At 44.1% G+C, this 19,628-nt stretch overlaps 1 protein-coding gene across 1 annotated transcript in view; it reads left to right on the top strand.

Moving 5' to 3' along the window:
- ahrra (aryl-hydrocarbon receptor repressor a) overlaps nt 1–19,628 on the top strand; it is a 203,218-nt gene that overhangs the window by 135,269 nt on the left and 48,321 nt on the right. Inside the window, exon 4 of the mRNA XM_080203261.1 lies at nt 732–850. Within this exon, the coding sequence (XP_080059387.1) occupies nt 732–850 (119 nt within the window). The remainder of the gene's footprint in view (nt 1–731; nt 851–19,628) is intronic.

Below are 19,628 nucleotides of genomic sequence, written 5' to 3'. Positions count from 1 at the left end.
TGGGAGGAAACCAGAGAACATGGGGAGATGTGCAAACTCCACCCAATCCGGGAATCGAAGCCGGGCCCCTGGCGTTGTGAAGTAGCAGTGCTGATCACTGTGCCACCATGCTGAGACTAGGAGTAGGATTTCCCAAGGACCTAAGCCCTAAGTGGCCAAAAGGTGGGTGTGCCATCCAAATCCAGAGTGGGCAGGTTAAATGGCCGACCTACTTTTCCAAACTTTAGGCCCAGTTCTCTCCTCCACCATTGGTAACCATGCCTTCAGCTACCCAGATAGGCTTGGGACAAAGATTCATGAGTGAACGTCAGAATGTCCTACCTTTGGTTTTGTGGTCCACCCTTTCGCTCTCAAACTTATATACCAAAACTCCCAATGGGATCTCTTAACCTGAATCCCTGAGGATTTCTGGTTGTGGCAAACAGGAAAGAACATTTTCTCCCGTGGTATCTTCCTTCTGATCATTTTTCAGAGGGGTAACAGGTGAGAAATTGTCCACCTCGGGGTACCCCTTTTCCTCCCCTACCCTGACCTCTGGACAAAATTTACCATTCTTCATTCAAGTAGATCAGGTTTAGAGAGGAGGTGAAGGGGTCACATTTTCTGTGATGAATATGTTTGGCACAGTATTCCTTTTCACTAAATGCTTCCTTTACAATGGTTGCTGTTCTTTAGCCCTGCATTATATTAGACTTGGCTAACTTTTTTTGTGGCTTCCGATTGTTTTACAGCCCTTGAGGAGACAGAATTGAGGAAGGAATCTCACCAATTTATCAACCATAATGTGAGAGACAGTCAATCTTCGCTCTTGACTGGGAATTGGCTATCGGAAGGGGAGCTTCTGCTAGACGTGAGTGGCATCCGTCAACAAATATTAAACACATATGAGTTGGGATTACAAGTAACTGTCAGATCAGATAATGGACAAAATTCATTTTCAGGCAGTGACAAGGCCAATATTTATTGCTCATTCCCAGTTGACTTGAGACTGTGATGGTGAGCCTTTTTGATATAACTAAATGGCTTGCTGTGTCACTTCAGAGGGCAGTTAATACTACGCTGCTGTGGAACTGGAGTCACAGATAGGCCAGACCTGATACTGATGACAGGTTTCCTTCCCTAAAGGACATTAATGAACCAGTTAGGGCTCTAAGCTGATCAAGACAGTTTCATTGTCACTTTTACTGATACTGGCTTTTTTATTTCCACAGTCTGAAAATACTGAATTCAAATTCTCAAACTTCCCCTGCAATCTGGTGGCACAGTGGTTAGCACTGCTGCCTCACAGTGCCGGGGACCTGCGTTCAATCCCAGGCTTGGGTCACTGTTTATGCGGAGTCTGCATGTTCTCCCCATGTCTGCGTGGGTTTCCTCTGGGTGCTCTGGTTCCCTCCCACAGTCCGAAAGACGTGCTGATTAAGCGCATTGGCCATGCTAAATTCTCCCTCAATGTAACCAAACAGGCGCCAGAGTGTGATGACTGGGGGTTTTCACACTAAATTCATTGCAGTGTTAATGTAAGCCTACTTGTGACATTAAAAAATAAACTATCCACAAGCTGCAAAATTGAGGATTTCTCTGCTTAATTCTGTTAGTATGCAACAAAAGCATTGATTCGGAATTTGTTGTCATCGTAACGGTGAGTTTTAACACACTGTCAGTGCGGGAATCATCCAGCAGTTTCTGGTGATGAAGAGACACCTGATGAGTAGCGAATTGCCATGAACTGCTGGATGATTCACACCGTTCCCTGTTAGCTGTGCAGAAAATGACAGCTCACCATCAACTTCCCCTTGAGTTTCACAAAGTTGTTCCACTTACACATTAATTGCCAAAGCTTGGGCTGCCACCTTCTCAGCCTGGAGAGGGAACAATTTAAACTGTTGCGTCTCATTGCCACAGGTCCCAGCTTTTGATTTGATCTGATTTGATTTATTATTGTCACATGTATTAATATACAGTGAAAGGTATTGTTTCTTGTGTGCTATAGAGACACAGCATACCGTACGTAGAGAATGAAATGAGAGGGTGCAGAATGTAGTGTTACATAGTCATACCTAGGGTGTAGAGAAAGCTCAACTTAAGGCGAGGTAGTTCCATTCAAAAGTCTGATGGCAGCAGGGAAGAAGCTGTTAATTTTAAACTTAGTGCTTAAACTTGTCTTTTTATTTCCCCTTTCTGTCTTCTTTAATTCAATCTTTCCTCCCCTCTTTATTTCTTTTTCTGTGTCTACAACAAATTCAATTCACGGTTTTCACTTTTCCACCATTCCTCTGTCTCTTTCATGAACCTTAAAATTTATAGAAGTTGAACTATTAATCCTGATGCTCACCAGGCACCCAAGTGCTTCACAATCAGAACACATTCCCAGCAATTTATGGGCAAATTTTTTTCAGTTGAAGTGTGAGAAAAAAGTTCTAATTAACAGGACATGCTTTGAGATGTCCTGGTCCTGCAGAATCTGGACCATCAGGTGGGAAGGGTGCCATCAGTTTTGTTTAGTAACAACTGGTGCATAGCACCTGGTAATGCAAGTCATTACAACAAGGCCAGGTTTCCAAAGATTTTTAGATAGCCTTAGATTCTTTCATATGGGTGGCACAATGGCACAGTGGTTAGAACTGCTGCCTCATAGTGCTAGGGACCCAGGTTCGATTCCCAGCTTGGGCCACTGTCTGTGTAAGTTTGCATGTTCTCCCCATGTCTGTGTAGTTTTCCTCTGGGTGCTTTGGTTTCCTTCCACAGTCCTAAGATGTGCGTGTTAAGTGATTGGCCATGGTAAATTGCCCCTTAGTGTCAGGGGGACTGGCAGGGTAAATATGTGGGACTACGGGGATAGGGGATGGGTGGGATTGTGATCGTACGTACCCGATGGGCTGACTGGCCTCCTTCTGCACTGTGGGGATTCCAGTATGCTATGAGTCTATAATCAATGGTTCCAAAGACAAATGTTGCATTAAGTTTTGTTTGTGTATCTACAACTATTGAATGGTAAAAGCAACATGGCTGAACTTGGAAGGTTTCACTGATAAGCACAAACGTTCTTTCACCAAAATGCAACAGCAAGATTTTATTCCAAGTATTGGCATCTCTCCCAATACCAGCAATTTTTATGTTCACCAGCTTTCGTGGTTACTGTGCTAAAAATGCAAGCACTTTGAAGAAGTTAAGACTTTTAGAGGAAATTGCAGCAAGATTGTCAAAGAGCTGTTGTGGTACTTACCGGCTGAAAGACGATTTGCTGGAGTGCTGGAAGTTTTTTTTGCCTTAACGAATGAGTCACAACATAAAGTGGCGTGATGATGGTCAGATTGTGATAACGAATTGAACTGAGAACAAATTATTGTCAGCAGTCCTCACAGAGTATTAACAGTGGGAGCAGGTAAAGGAGGTAGATCTGGGATCCAGGGTGTTTCTGCTCTTCCATGTTAAACTGGATTTGCACAGTTATATTGCACAGTTGTATCTTCCAAGAGATTGGTTTTTTTTACATATTTCCAATGAGTATTGGACTGACGCCTTTGCACTTTTGAAATGCTTAACTAACCTCACCTCAATGCATTCTTGGGTATGGGAATCATTGGTGTTTGCAGGCCATTCACACCTTTGTTACCTCTAGACTCAACAATACCAATGCATTTTTGGCTGGTGTCCCACAATTTATCCTTCATGAACTTGAGGTATTTCAAAACTCAGCTGTCCACCGCATTTTGCCCCACACCCCGTTCCCTGTGCCCACTCTGACTTACATTGACTCCAAGTCAAGCAATGTCTTGACATTAAAATTTTCACCTTGTTTTCAACTGGCCTTGCCTGTTTCTATCTCTGTGCCTGTTTCTATCTCTGTAATCTCCTCTAACCTCGTAACCTTCCAGGATTTGATTTGATTTACAATTGTCACATTTATTGGTATACAGTGAAAAGTATTGTTCCTTGCACACAATACAGACAAAATGTACTGTTCATGGAGTACACAGGGGAGAAGGAAAGGAGAGAGTGCAGAATGTAGTGTTACAGCATTAGCTAGGGAATAGAGAAAGATCAGCTTAATATAAGGTAGGATGTCTGCAGTTCTTTAATTCTGGCCTCTTATGCATTCCCGATTATAATTGCTCCAACATTAGTGGCCATACCTCAAATTACTTGGGCTCCTCCTTTTACTCCTTTAAGAGACGTGTTAAACCCACTTCTTTGACCAAGATTATGGTTATCTTACCTACTACCTGCACTGACCCAGTGTTGTATTTTCTTTTGTATTGCTCTTATTAAGTACTTTATATTTCATAACATTAAATACCCCAGACAAATATAAATTATTACTATTATGCCTAGTTCTCCCATGCAGGTGATGGTGACCCACCCTCTTGAACTGTGTGGTGAGAACTTTATATAGTGGTTTGACACAACTGTGTGGCTTGTTAGACCCCTTTAGAGGGCAGTTAAGAATCAACCATGTTGGCGTGGTACTGGAGTCATAAACAGTCCAGATCAAATAAGGGTAGCAGCAGGCTTCCTTCCCTGAAGCATATGAGTGAACCAAAGCCCATATTTTTATGTGTTAACTATTCTGCAGTCTTTGAATACCTATCGCTTAAAAAAAAGCATTGATTTTTTTTCCTTAAGTTGGCTCACTCAATGCACAATTATTTTGGATCAAGTTTCTAACGCAGAATGGACTTATTGGCAGCGAATTACGAAGCATATTTGAGATGATGTAATTTGCAGAGAAATTGAAACCTTTCTTTCCCTTTGTACAAGTGTGTGTGGTCTTTAGGCCTTTTGTGTATAATCATTGGAAATTGCTCAAAGCCATTTTTCTTAACAGAAGCAAATGCCAGGGTCACTCTCTCAATGGTCAACACTTGAGTGTCACGATAGCTTCTCTGGTGAACCAGATTATTGGCAAACAGCAAAGTCCAGAAATCTTTGAATTTAAGCAAAAAGATCATTTTTATTTATTAGTGTCATGAGTCAGCTTACATTAACAATGGCGTTGTTGTCGCCATGCTCCAGCGCCTGTTTGGGTACACCGAAGGAGAATTTAGCATGGCCAATACACCTAACCAGCATGTCCTTCAGACTATCAGAGGAAACCGGAGCACCCAGAAGAAAACCATGCATACGTGCAGACACAACTTGAACCTGGGTCCCTAGCGCTGTGAGGCAGCAGTGCTAACCACTCTGCCACTGTAAGAATAGTGTTGACATTCCTTAACATACATCCAGAAAGTAGGCAAATTACCTGTATCGAACTGAACTAGTGATTTTAAGTTTATTTATTAGTGTCAGAAGTAGGCTTACATTAACACTGCAATGAAGTCGCTGTGAAAATCCCCTAGTTGCCACACTCTGGCAGCTGTTCAGGTACATTGAGGCAGAATTTAGCACGACCAATGCATCTTTTGGACTGCGGGAGAAAACCGGAGCACCTGGAGAAAACCCATGCAGACACGGGGAGAACGTGCAGACTCCACACAGATAGTGATCCAAGCTGGGAATCGAACCTGGTCCCTGGCCCTATGAGGTAGCTGTGCTAACCACTGTGCCACCATGCCACCCGTCTGGAGTTTTGGGATCCAACAAATCATGGTGTAAAGTGGTATGGCGCTGAGTATAATGTGAGAACACATGAAAATAATAAGCAGATTCTCAATGCTTCTCAGAGAAGAAGTGACACTTTTAGATTATGGATCCATAATATGTTCCCATGATATTCCTTTACCTTTGGAACATTAGTGCCTATGGAGTTTTTGAAAAGGATTCATATAAATTAAGGTTTACAGGTACCGTACCGCAAATTCGGGGGACCAAGGTCATGCCAGATTTTGCATATTATTGGATTTTGGGTATTGCTGGATTTTGTTTTGGCTGGTTTGAGCCGTGGACAGTTTGGGTCAAGAATCTTTTGGAGTGTGAGATAGCGTGGCGTGCAAAGTGGTGAAACTGATATGTAGTCCAGTGCCACTTTATAATGGAAGGCCTAGCCTAACTGTCCAGCTAAATTTTATCTTTTTAAATGTTACTCAAGTAAAATTGACATGAGGAACAATATAAAACTGTCCAGTTTTCAGACAACTCCTGTTTTTGGACAGCCGAATTTGAGGTAATGCACCATAGTATCTGTATATCCAGATTCAGTCAGATTGAGGATCTGAAGAGATAATGATTGCTAGCTCAATCATATTTCTATTGAATTGGAATAGTGTAACAAATATCCTCATCATTTATTCATTCACCTTTCTCTGCACCCACTGCTGCTTTCCAGACTCTTGTTCAAAGTCCCTGATTTATGTTGCCTGTACCTTTTTGATAACAAACATATTATCTTCTAGTACTCATCTGAACAGCCATTCTTATCCAGTTATTCAGCTCTTTGAGCCTGGCAATTCTCTTCACACATCCATATGTGCACACAAACGCACACGCTTGAACTAAGATCGATAGATTTTTGTTAGGCAATGACATTAAAGGATGTGGAACTAAATCATCTAGATGGAGTTTGGATCAGAGATGACCTGTCTAATTGAATGGCAGAACAGGCTCAAGGGACTGGATGCCCTTCTCCAATTCCCTTGTTCCTCCAGCCAAGATGTTAATACTAAGACTAGCTGAAATCAGATCATTCAGAACCGAATAAAGACAGAAAGCATTCTATATTGTCAGGTACTTTTTGTGTATTGGGGTTGGAACCTCATTGGATTGTAGCCATAATGCTAAGCTTGTAACCTATGCATGAAGTGGAACCTCATAAAACTATCCCTTTTATACAACTATATTGTTTTGAAGTTCATAATTTTAAGATTTGAGTCAAGGACCACAGTACAAAATGCAATATGTTTTTTATTCATTCATGGGATGTGGCATTGCTGGCTGGACCAGCATTTGCTACCCATCCCTGAGGGCATTTTAAGAGTCAACCACATTGCTGTGGCTCTGGAGTCACATGTAGGCCAGACCAGGTAAGGATGGCAGATTTCCTTTCCTAAAGAATATTACTGAACCAGATGGGTTTTTACAATACTGGACAATGGTTTTCACTAAACCTTTAGTTCCAAATTTCTGTTGAAATCAAATTTCACCATCTGCCATGGTGGGCTTCGAACCTGGGTTCCGAGAGCTTTATCCTGGGTCTCTAGATTACTAGTCCAGTGATAACGCCACTACACCATTCCTTCCCCAAGATGTCTCACTGACAGAAAATAGAACTAAACCCACATATCTCCAATTACAATATTAGCACATTTTGACCAGCGCTTTCATATATTTCATCGGGAAGAATGTTTATGTCAGTCATCACACCCTCAAAACATTTCAAAATGATTTACATCAAGTTCAGTCATTTAGAAGTGTGGTCATTGTTGCGGTGTAGGAGACGCAGCTGCCAATCTGCGTAAAACAAACTCAAAACACACTAAGTGATAAAATAACGTGCTTTAGTGACATTGCTCAAGGGATAAATATCGAGCAGGACACATCTCTCAAAATAGGACTCCACGATTGTTCACCTCCACCTGCAGACAGGGCCTCAGAAAGAAAGTCAGTGTAGCATTTCATATTGTACTGAAAGCATTGGCTGCCAAGTTTTAGGCTGCAGTTTACTGTTTACGACAGAAGAATTCTGAATGTGAAATTAAAAAACTGCTAACCAAAGTTTTTTGGGGACATGTGTTTTCAGTGAAGAAATGCTTGTAGAACTTTCTCTGGGTGAGTTTAAGAAGATTAATGACTTTGTGTTTAATCATTGTATATTTAGCTTGATCTAAGAGTCCCTTTGATTTGTTTGCGTTATTGAAAGAGAAGTCTCTGGCTCCTAATAAGATCCAGCAGTTCAGCCGTAATCCAGGGTTTATGCACGGAGCCACATCTAACAATCTGAAGCCGAAAACACTTTGTCATCACTGACATGGAATCAGCCGAGAACCAACTGCAGAAAATACCAGGAGAGCATGCGATCAGGAAACTACAGGGAGCATCGGGGAGAGAAATGGTTTAATCTACCTTGCGACATGCAGCCTAGTGAAAATCCAAGGGGAGTTGCTGGACAAGGAGGAGAAATCAAACTGGACAAGATTAGACAAACTGGAGAATGGCTTGGAATTGAGAGAGAATATTGAATGGGGGATGTCAGTCAGGAAGTGATGGCTTAAACTTTTTTCTGGTATGAAACACTTGAATGGAGATAAGTAACTTGGGAAGCAATCCAGAAATTGTCAACCATCAGCTCCTTTTGAGATTACAGTGAAACTGACCAGTAATCTTCCATATGTTTTGTATGGAATGGTATAAAAATAACAGTTGTAGCATTTGATTGTAGGAAAAAAACAGCATGGCAATCATGGAATCCCCATAGTGGAGAAGGAGGCCATTTAGCCCAAGGGGGCTCCTCCGAACACAATCCCACTCAGATTCTATCCCCATGTATTTACCCTGCTGGTCTCCCTGACACTAAGGGACAATTATTTAGCATGACCAATCCACCTAGTCTGCACATCTTTGGACTGTGGGAGGAAGCTGGAGCACCTGGAGGAAACCCATGCAGACACAGGGAGAATGTGCAAATTCCACACAAAGTGACCCAAGCTGGGAATCGAACCCGGGTCCCTGGCACTGTGAGGCAGCAGTGCTAAGCACTGTGCCAATCATCAGATATTTGTGCATTACTCCATAAAGTACTCAAAATCATTCATTGTCACCCTGCAAAGGGTCATCATTAAGCTCGAGTATATAAATCTGGTCATTTATTTATTCACACCCAGTGTTTATTAACAGGAGTCTGCTCTATTAAAAAACAAGTCCAACTATTAGCACGGCCAATGAATCCTGAATGATGGTCAGATAAAGTTTATTTATTAGTGTCCCAAGCAGGCTTACATTAGCACTGCAATGAAGTTACTGTGAAAATGTCCTAGTTGCCACGCTCTGGCACCTGTTCGGGTACACTGAGGGAGAATTTAGCATGGCCAATGCATCTAACTAGCACAATTTTCAAACTGTGGGAGGAAACCTGAGAACCTGGAGGAAACCCACGCAGACACGAGGAGAACGTGCAGACTCTGCACAGACAGTGACCCAAGCCTGGAAGTGAACCCGGGTCTCTGTCACTGTGAGGCAGCAATGCTAACCCCTGTGCCACCGCGGCACCCCGGATCAACCTGAATTAAATTTCAAATCAACTTGGAAAGAGATTCAGATCAGAAAGTGATTGAAACAAAAGCAGGAAGTGCTGAAAAAAACGCAGCAGCTCTGGAACATTTGTGGTGAGAGATGCCCAGTTAACATGTCGAGCCCAAAAGGAATCTTCCAAAGATGATTCACATTGGACCTGAAGCATTAACTCTGGCCTGGATTTTTGCTAAGTTGGAGTGACATGAGTGCCCTTTAGAAACGACAGGTGGGTTCCGATGCTGGAGTTCCCAATCCCATTCCTTGGCTTTGTGATTTTCAAAAGTGCCTCTAAAGGGTGCAAGCTTGTTCCAGTCAAAAATCCACACCCAGCATTCCTGACCTGGTCACCTCCATTGTGGAGATAGACAAGTCCTATACATCTGTAACTTTCATGGAGTCGGGCCAGGTTTTTTAAGAGTTGTTCACAGCCCCTCATCAGCATAAGGGCATCTTTTAAAAGGCCAGTTCAAAAGGGCCTTCTCATGCCATCGTGCCAAACTATATTCCCCACTAACCCTGAATGGCTCCTCATGTCTCCATGCCGATCTCTGCCCTTCCACTCACCCCTTATGGCCTCTCATACCTCTAACACCAATCTAGAAATTCCACTCCCATGGTTACTCATGTCTCTCATGTCAAGTTATGGCACTTCCATGCCCACTGACCCACCATACATTGTCTTGAACCAATGAACCTTAAAGCCAAAATTAGCTTGAAAAAGTCATTCATTAATCAATTTCTACTATATTTTTAAAAAGTCATATTGCTTAGAAGGGAATAAGTGCTCCTCATCCAGCCCCTTTAAAGTATCAATAACACAAATACTTGAAGCCACTTATCTTTGCATAATTAAGCATTGTGAAATTGACAGCAGAAATCAGAGAGCCAGACCTGTCAATCAAGAAGTGCTGGGAGCGATTCCCCCAGAAGTGCTGAATTGGTGAGAAAACTGGTCTGGACCACAACTGTTTATTCAGTGCAACTTCAGACCTGAATCTCCTCACTCTGTGCACTGCAGAGGTCCCAATCGTGAATATCATTAAAAATCCGGGGGAGGCGGAGCCTATTCGCATCAGAGTCTGACAGCTCCGGAACTTTGCGCGTGCGCAGTGATCCCGATCTGTCAGTCTCCCTGTTTGCTGGCCTGCTCGATCTCTGGCCAGCCCAGGAACAACCCCCCCCCCACCCCCACAGTGTGGCCCCCACAACAATCCCTGGGCCAGCCACCACCCCCCCTGCAAGTCCCGTGCCCACGCCGTCCCCTCCCGTCCCGGAGTGTCCCGATATCCAGCCCACCACCCCCCCCCCCTCCCAGCAGTGGCGATCCCCCAACCATCCCTCGCAGACCAACGCCCCCCCCCCACCCCCTCCCCAAAGGCAGACCAACCCCCCTGACAGGAGGCAACCATCCCTCAACATAGCAATCCCTCCCCCCAGCCCACCCCGATCGCTGGCCTCCCTCCAGTCCAGACCCATCCTATGCAGAGAGGCAGTGGAACCCCCTCCACCTCCACAATCACCCTGTGGGCCTCTAGGTACAATAGGCCCCTTGGGCAGAATCAGAGTGCACAGGCTGGCACTGTCAGGGTGCCCGTGCCCAGAGGGCACCATCCCCTCACTGCCTGACCACCTGGAGGGCCCTGATTGCACCCCCCCCTCCGCCCCCGCCACTTCACTCCAGCTGGATCACCCACTAGTTCCCTAAACGTGGGGAACTACTCTAAACCCTGCCAGAATGAAGTACTGCTGGTGGTGTGGGAAATGCTATTAAGTTCCGTGCCAGGCTCAGTATTCACATGTAAAATACATTTAAAATATATTTAAAACAGATTAAAATCACTCACCACTTTTCGTGCCGGTTTCCAGTGCATTCCCGACTGTGCCTGTTCCCTGGCTCTGGGAGACGCGCATGCATTGGGAACGCATGCACGAATCCTGTGAAATGGCTGACACGCGATTCTCCGGACCGAACCCATCAGAAAATTTGCAGGTCGCGATGGGAGAATCACCCCCATTTTATCTGAGGGGCACAAACATTTCAACAAGCACAATGGATGCCTGACATTCTTAGCCAAACATTCTTGATGCAGGTGGATGGAAGGGCAGAGCTTGGCATATAGGTGGCATGAGGGGCAAAAGGGAATGGTAGAACTGCAGAGGCAAAGTGAGGCCATAGGAGGTGGGTGAAGGGGGCAGAGCGTGGCATGGGAGCCAGAGGAGCCATAGGGATTGGTCGGGGGCATCAGTGGAATTAGTGAGACATGGGGTGTGTTTGGTGGGGTGAGGATGTGTGAGGGATGGAATGCCCTGGAAGGTGCCTCAGCACCTTCTGTAGTTGCCTCAAACGCTTTTCCAGGTCAGCTGGCTTGACTCCAGTATGCCCCCGGCCCCCATGAAGATCCTGCCTTTACTTTTCCCGGATACGGGGGATTCAAGCCAGGCATTCTCCCAAATCCCACTACCCGATAAAAATTCAGGCCTCTCCTGCACTCTCTGCGGACCTGCTGAGCTTGTCCAGCATTTTCTGTTTTCGTTTCAGATTTCCAGCAACTGCAGTATTTTGCATTTATTTTAGGAAGTGATTGACATTGGAATGGCCATTAAAGCCAGAGAGAGTGCAGTGTGTAGCTGAATGTCCAGGTGGGAAAGCTACAGTCAGATATATGATGAATTCTACTCCTGCCACTGTTTCTGCTGGGAACATGACATGTCCTAACAACCGTTCAATTCAGGCCAATAGTCATTGTATCTTCCATTTTAAAGCAAAGTTTATTTATTTATTAGCCACAGGTGGGCTTACATTAACACTGCAAAGCAGTCACCTCACTTCGGCACCTGTTTGGGTACACTGAAGAACAATTTAGCATGGCCAGTGCACCTATCCAGTACATCTTTGGACTGCGGGAAGAAAGTGGAGCACCCAGAGGAAACCCATGAAGACACAGGGAGAATGTCCAAACCCCACACAGACAGTGACCCAAGCCAGGAACCCAGGTCCCCGGTGTTATGTGGCAGCAGTACTAACCACTGTGGCACCGTGCCGCCCCGTTTTAATTTGGTTGAGAAAATTATTGCTGCAGACAACTTGCTGGCTGCTGTAAGAATATGTTCAATTTTCAATACAAGAAAAAGTTTTAAGAATGAAGATTGGGTTGTGTTGGTTGATGGGAATAAATTGTGGAGAAGAAAAATAAAGTTATTTACATATGCAATTCAGAAAATCTCATTATTTCCTTTTCATAAGTAAATGAGTATGCAAGAAGCTAAAACCTAAATGTCTTAGTAAAGGTATGTAGGGAAGATAGCCTCAAAAGTACATATTTGACGATGTATAAAGCAACGGCAAGATTGCATGTATAGATATTAGAGACAACAGAAGATGTTAACTGAAGTCACAATGAATGCCAAAAATGCATTGGAAAAAAACAACTCTGGTAATACTTTGTGAGCTCTGTTAGTGGTCAAAAAAGCCACATCGGTCCTTTGAAAGATTAAGTGCATGATCTTACCAGTTGTTCGCGCCATGGTCCTTGCTGCAATAAAGTTGGAAAATGTGGCACCCTACCAAATCTCCGTCACTGCAGCGGGATGGGAAAATACCGCCAGCGTGAACAGCCGGAACATTCTGACCTTAGTTTTATGGTTAGGATTGAGAAGTAGGATATGGCTAAATGTAAATATATATATAATATATATTGTATTTATTTTCACTATTGAAGATGATACAGTGGTAGGCACAAATGCTTTGCATATTAACTAATACGCATTTAAATGCATAAATGGTCTCAGCTTGGTTTGGGGCACCGAATTGCTAGACGTTGAGCCTCAAATCAGGCAGCACGGTAGCACAGTGGTTAGCACTGCTGCTTCACAGCTCCAGCGACCTGGGTTCGATTCCCGGCTCGGGTCACTGTCTGTGTGGAGTTTGCACGTTCTCCTCATGTCTGCATGGGTTTCCTCCGGGTGCTCTGGTTTCCTCCCTCAGTCCAAAGATGTGCGGGTTAGGTTGATTGGCCATGATAAAATTGCCCCTTAGTGTCCAGGGATGTGTAGGTTAGAGGGATTAGTGGGTAAAATATGTAGGGATATGGGGGGAGGGCCTGGGTGGGATTGTGGTCGGTGCAGACTTGATGGGCTGAAGGGCCTCTTTCTGCACTGTAGGGTTCTATGATTCAAATGCTGCAGAGAATCGGGAAGGTACCAAATAAGCCATTAATTTTGCTGACTAATAGTTATTAGAGACCTGGGCTAATTTGAATTGACTGGAGAAAGAGCTTGATGCATGAGTGCTTGCACATTGCCAAGCCCCATTCATTGATACCTAGACAGGAACATAGGAACAAAAATAGGCCATTCAGCCTTTTCAGCTTGTTCTGCCACTATGGCTGATATGTATCTTAAGTATCTTAACTCTATTTACCTAGGTTAGTTCCATATCTTGAAGTAAAGCTCAGTAATTCATGTTTTAATCAGCTTGAATTACATAATTAATGTGTTGTTTACTGAAATTCTAGCTATGCTAAAGACTAATGATTCTATGATTCATGGTTCGAAATAAAATGCCAACCAGTACAAATCTTTTTCACTTGAAAAGCATAGTTTTACTGACATCTGGGGACTCAAATGATGAATGCATTTGTAAACAATGCAACAGAAGATTGGGGAATTATTCGACCTACACATTTTCTTACAGGCTTCGGAACCTCAAACCTTCCATTGGTGGTGGTGTGGGAGAGAGAACAAGTGTGAAGGGGATGTGGGGGGGTGGGGGGAAAGTGAGTGTGAAGTTGGGCTGGGAGGGAGAGCGAGTGTGAGGGGGTAGGGAGGGAGGGAGAGTGAATGCGAGGGTAGTGGGGTAGATGGGAGAGTGAGTGTGAGGGTGCTGGGGTGGGAGGGAGAGTGAGCGTGAGGGTGGTGGGGTGGGTGGGAGAGTGAGTGTGAAAGCGGTGGGGAGGGAGCGAGAGTGAGTATGTGAGTGGTGGGGTGAGAGGGAGAGTGAGTGTAAGAGCGATGGGGGTGGGAGGGAGAGCGTGTGTGAGAGTGATGGGATGGGAGGGAGAGTGAGCATAAGAGTGGTGGGATGGAGGGACGGTGAGTGTGAGAGCGAATGAGTGTGAGAGTGCTGGGGAGGGTTGGAGAGTGCCCCTGAGAGTGGGGGGAGAGGGGGACAGCAAGTGTGAGAAGGGTGGAGTGGGAGGGAGAGTGAGTATGAGGGTGGTGGGGAGGGGGGAGAGCGAGTGTGAGGGTGAAGTGGGAGGGAGATGAGAGTAAGGGTGGGGTAGGGAGAAAGCCAGTGTGGGGAACTGTACATCTGCCACTTTAAGGAACCTGTTCATCTTTTTCTGTCTCTCTGTTAAATTTCTGCTGTGTAATGAACCACTCCCACATTAAGAAGAACAGGTATTAAAACTCTCTGAGCTTCTGCCGATCCTCCTTTCACCCACTGCTAATGAAGTGCCCAGTGTAGCCTGGCTGACCTGTCTTTGATTGCTGTTTTTTCCCAGTGAGAAAGTACTTGGCTGTGCTTGATGCAAAATTGATGGCATATTAAAATGAGGCATGTGCCATTTCAGCAGGCGCAAACACAAACCTCACATCTTCCCTTCAAAGTATGCGGTGAATACCAAATAGATAGCCATATCACCTCAGTGATGTTCTGAGCAAGTGCTTTTGGTATGAAGGCGGGCAGTCATAAAGTTCTGAAGGTGCTGCAGGATTTCTACCTCTTGTCCAATGTTTTCCATTGATAATGATACATAACAACAAGAGTTGACCTTGAAACAAGAGATGGAAATTTAATGCCCTGCTCCCACCCCCTGCACCAACCCTGGGAGCAGACTGGTAGCTGTGGTGATTTAGTGGGGGTGAGGGGCTAATATTAGACACCAAGACAGCTATACCATGCTGATTGCCTAATCACTTCCAGTGGTATTTTACCAGCAGTGGGGCAGGCATCAGGTGGTCTGCTTGCCCGTAGGTCAATTGAGGCCACCAATTAGCCAATAAATGGCTTCTTAATGGCCTCCACTTGCCGCCATTCAGCCCATTGAATCTGATCTACCATTCAATTAGATCATGGCTCTTTTATTATCTCCATTCCATATAGCTACTTATGTTCTATATTCCTTAATGTGCTTTTGCAACATAAATCTGGCTATCTCAGTCATGAAACTCTCAATCGTCCCAGCAGCAGCAGACTTTATGGGTGAGGATACCAGATTCCCACTAACATTCAATCTCACATCACACACAGGGCGGGGCGTACTGGGTGTAGTGAGATTTTAGCGCTTGTTTTATCACAACTTTGATGGTCAAAGTGTGAAAAATGCTTCCTAATTTTGTTCTCAAATGGCCTCATTCCAATTTTGAGAATTTGCCACCTTATTCTGAATTCCCACACCAGAGGACGCAGTTTCCCCAAATCTGCCCCACTGGATCCAGTCATAATTTAAAGGTATTGCAGCTAGATCACCCCTGAACCTTTGAAACTTAGCTGTTGGCCATTTTGTTATTAGGGGAGTTGCGGCCACTTGAAGTCAGATAACCCGCACCCAAAGTCTTCCCTGTAGTAGTTTCTAACTGGGACTGGTCTTGTTCGACCAATAGAGAAATTTGGTACACCTCCATTCTAGACTAGCAGAGAGTGGTGTTTCTTTGCCAAGGTTCTTCCCCACCCACCTTCTCATTCAAATGGAGAACAAGAGAAGATCTAAGAAATGTCTATCTGACTCACTTCCTGTCATATGCCAGCCTGTTGCCAGAACCAGACCCAACAAAGGAGGGAAACATCTGGCCTATGTTGGGCTCCACATTGCCAAGAACAATAAAACTAAAGCTTTCTTTCCCTCCTTTCTTTACTCTCGCACAATTCATTTCAAAGGGATAATTGGTTCAAAACCATTTACAAACATTCAATTCTTGTCTCCATTTGATGTGGGAATTTTCTTTACTTCATCTCCCTGTTGCCTTAAATGGAACATCAATGTTGGCAGCAAACCAGGCCTTCTGATTTCCGCTCTCCATTGTAAGTGCATCATCATTGGATTGAACGGGACATATTTTCGGTGTTCTAACTATATTAGATATATTTCTTGGAATAAAAGGGATCAAGGGATACAGGGGAGAAGGCGGGGGCAAGAGATTGACTTTGATGATCAGCCATGATCAAAATGAATAGCGGAGCAGGCGCGAAGGGCCAAATGGTCTACACCTGCTTCTAGTTTTTATGTTTTCTATCTTTAACAAAAGGTAGACATGTCAAAGGAGGAAGAAAGAAAATGAGACTTGGAATTAAATTATGCTTTTCATGATATTCCGAGATGATTTGAAGTCAATGACACATTATTATTGAAGTGTAAGTACTATTGTCATGTGGGAAAATTCAGACGCACAGTAATCCTCAAACACCAATGAGTAATGGCCAGGTAGTTTTTAGTGAGGTTGATTGCGAGAGAAACACAGGCCACAACACTGGGGCGAAAGGCTCAGTTCTTCAAAATAGATCCATGGGATTTTCTTCATCCACCTGCTTGGGAAAACAGGGCTTCAGTTTAGCATCTAATCCAAAAGACAGCCATGCAATTTTCCCATCCTGCCTACCATAGCAAACATAGCGGGTGGTGGGGACATGCAAAGGTCCGTTGACCTTGGGGGTAGGATTTTCCGGTTTTGGGGCAAGCACGGCTGGAAAATCCCACCCCGCAGCTCCAGTAGTGCAGTATTCCCTCAATACTGCACAGAGAATGTCATTCCAGACTTTGTGCTCAAGTCAGAGTGGGGCTTGAACTCTTGACCTTCTGACTGAGCACTGAAAGTGCTTCTGCTGAGCCAAAGCTGGCACGATTCTGATATCAATAAAATACGTTAATATCAGTTTTATTAAACAGATTATTAGCTGAGGTGAGAACTATTCAACAAATAGATTATTCAAAATCAGCAATACATTTTTAGAGAAAAGCTGTTTTTGCTCGTTAAGGACTTGCTAATGTAAGTTAAGAACTCATGGCATGTTCTGCAGCAGTGATTGTAGCACAGCTTTATTAAAATAGGTCTTTGAATAATGCATTCCCTTTACATAATGGGACTCTGCAGCTCTGACTTAGTGCCTCATGCTCTGTGACTGTGATCAGGGATGTGTAATGGATGATCAGGTTTTTAGAATGCAAACACAACCCAATGTCTCTATTTTTGCCTTTTATTGGATTATTCCTTCTTTTGAAAAGATGTGCCCCAGATCACTCAATAGAAACACAGGGCACACATTCTTCTGAACCTGGCCACTACCTCAGTTCAATCAGTTAACATCTATAAGTTGAACTTGTGCTTCTCAATACAGACAGTCCTCAGACTTTATCATGTTCTAGTTACAACGAGTGGAACTCACAACCTTTATAAATTGACACCCTGTTCCAACTTTACAATGTTAGCCTTGATTTCACATTGCCACACCAGTGAACAAGTTTAACATTCATACATGTGCATCAATGTTCTCTGCTGCCAACCTGTCAGTGCTCAGAAGATATTTGGACACAGCATTCGTGAGCGATCGATCCTTTATTTCCTTCTTAGTGATAAGGAGAGAACTGGAGAATTCTTAAGGCTTCTGCAGCCTACTGTCCTCAATTATGTACAGTTAGCCTTTTTATAGAGCATTTCTTACACCTCTGAGTAAAGATAATTGCTTCTAGTAACACACACCGACAAATTATTTACATATGATACAAACAGGTACACCCAGTACAATGGCTGTTTAATCACGTCTCATTGGTAATGTCATTATCTTTAGTGGTAGATGGATGGAATATCTGTTCAGACGATGATCACTTAATCATGTCTTTATTACAGTTTTGGTGCTGTTAGCAGGGACATTCAGCTGTGTCCTGTTGATAGATACAGTGAAACATCCACCTTTGTCTGCACTGTCCATTTTGTGTATATGTAGAGACAGTCAGTCTGCAGTTCATGAATATCCTGCAGTGATGTGCTCATTTTCCTGGTTCCCTGGCCAGTAAGCTCAGTCTCATCTCCCACAAACCTCCCTTTCTCAAGATGCTCAGTTGCTCTTCTGACACATTTGTACTTGGTGAATCTTTGTATTTCCAAATTTTTTCTTTAAAATGGATATTTTATATTGATTTATTGCTATGTTACATTTTATAATTGATTGAATACAAAATTCTACATTATTATGGTTCTTATTTGTTCTAATGGGAAAATCAATTCTCACTTGTGACACTTCGATTGAGGACGAGACTTAAAGGAACCAATAGTGTCGTAAGTCAGGGGATTGCCTGCACTAAGCATGATATTGTGATGCATTGTAACAGAGCTAACAATAGATTAGTGACACAAAACTGTGCTTTGTGCTCTAGAGTTTTCAATCCAACAAAACAGGTTTCTGTTTGCTTTATTTGAATTGTTGGAATGGAAGAAATTGGGCAGTAATTAATTAGGGTGACAGAATCATAGAATCCCAACATTGCAGAAGGAGGCCATTCAGCCCATCGATTCTGCACCGACTCTCTGAAAGAGCATCTTATCCATGCCCAACCCCCACCCTATCATTGTAATGCCACACATCTATCATGGCGAATCCACAGAACCCCCACATGTTTGTACACTAAGGGGGATTTAGCATGGCCAATCCACCTAACTCACACCTCTTTGCATTCTGAGAGGAAACCGGAGCACGCAGAGGAAACCCACGCAGACACGGGGAGAATGTGCAGACTCCGCACAGACAGTGACTCAAGGATGGAATTGATGCTGGGTTCCTGGTGTTGTGAGGCAGCAGTGCTAACCACTCTGCCACCATGCCAAGACAGGAGTCACGTCTACCTCCTGGAGAACTGGTGATTGCTCTGGGTTGCATCTTTTGGGGAGGGCCCATGCATCAAGTGCCATTCAGGCACTTAACTGGACACAACTGGGTCTTTTCCTGAATCATGGACCCCATGGCAGAAGTCCCACTAAGTGAGAACTGCCAACTAGCCACAGGCCAACAACTTCATTGAAGGGTAACACTGCTGAGGAGGCTGCTGCTGGACTAAAGCCTAGTACTGTTGGTGGATTCCAGGCTAGAGGCAAGTGATGAGTGTCACGGAAGGGGAGGGGGATGGGGGTGAGCAACAAGAGCAGAGGTTGACTCCCCCTCCCTCCCTTCCTGGTTTCTCAGGTAGTGAGCACTTTTGAACAAGGGATATCCCTGAGGGTCCACAAGCAAAACTGCAGAGTTTGCTTGTTTTGCTCCGTCATGGTGAGTACACTACCTGCATGTGACCGTGAATTGTCTCAGTTGGGAGTGAGGTGGGCTAAGGCTGTCCATGAGCTTCCCTGCCACCAACTTAATCAGAGTAAATATTCCGCCCAACGTTTCAGAATGTTGTGTGGCGAACTCATATCCAAACAACTTGAGGTACAAATACTGTCAGTGAGCCATACATGACTCCACATTAAATAGGTTT

This window comes from Carcharhinus amblyrhynchos, chromosome 2 (genome assembly GCF_965287045.1).
Source record: "Carcharhinus amblyrhynchos chromosome 2, sCarAmb.v2.hapA, whole genome shotgun sequence".
Taxonomy (NCBI): Eukaryota; Metazoa; Chordata; class Chondrichthyes; order Carcharhiniformes; family Carcharhinidae; genus Carcharhinus; species Carcharhinus amblyrhynchos.
This window is presented reverse-complemented; position numbering and strand designations above follow the sequence as displayed.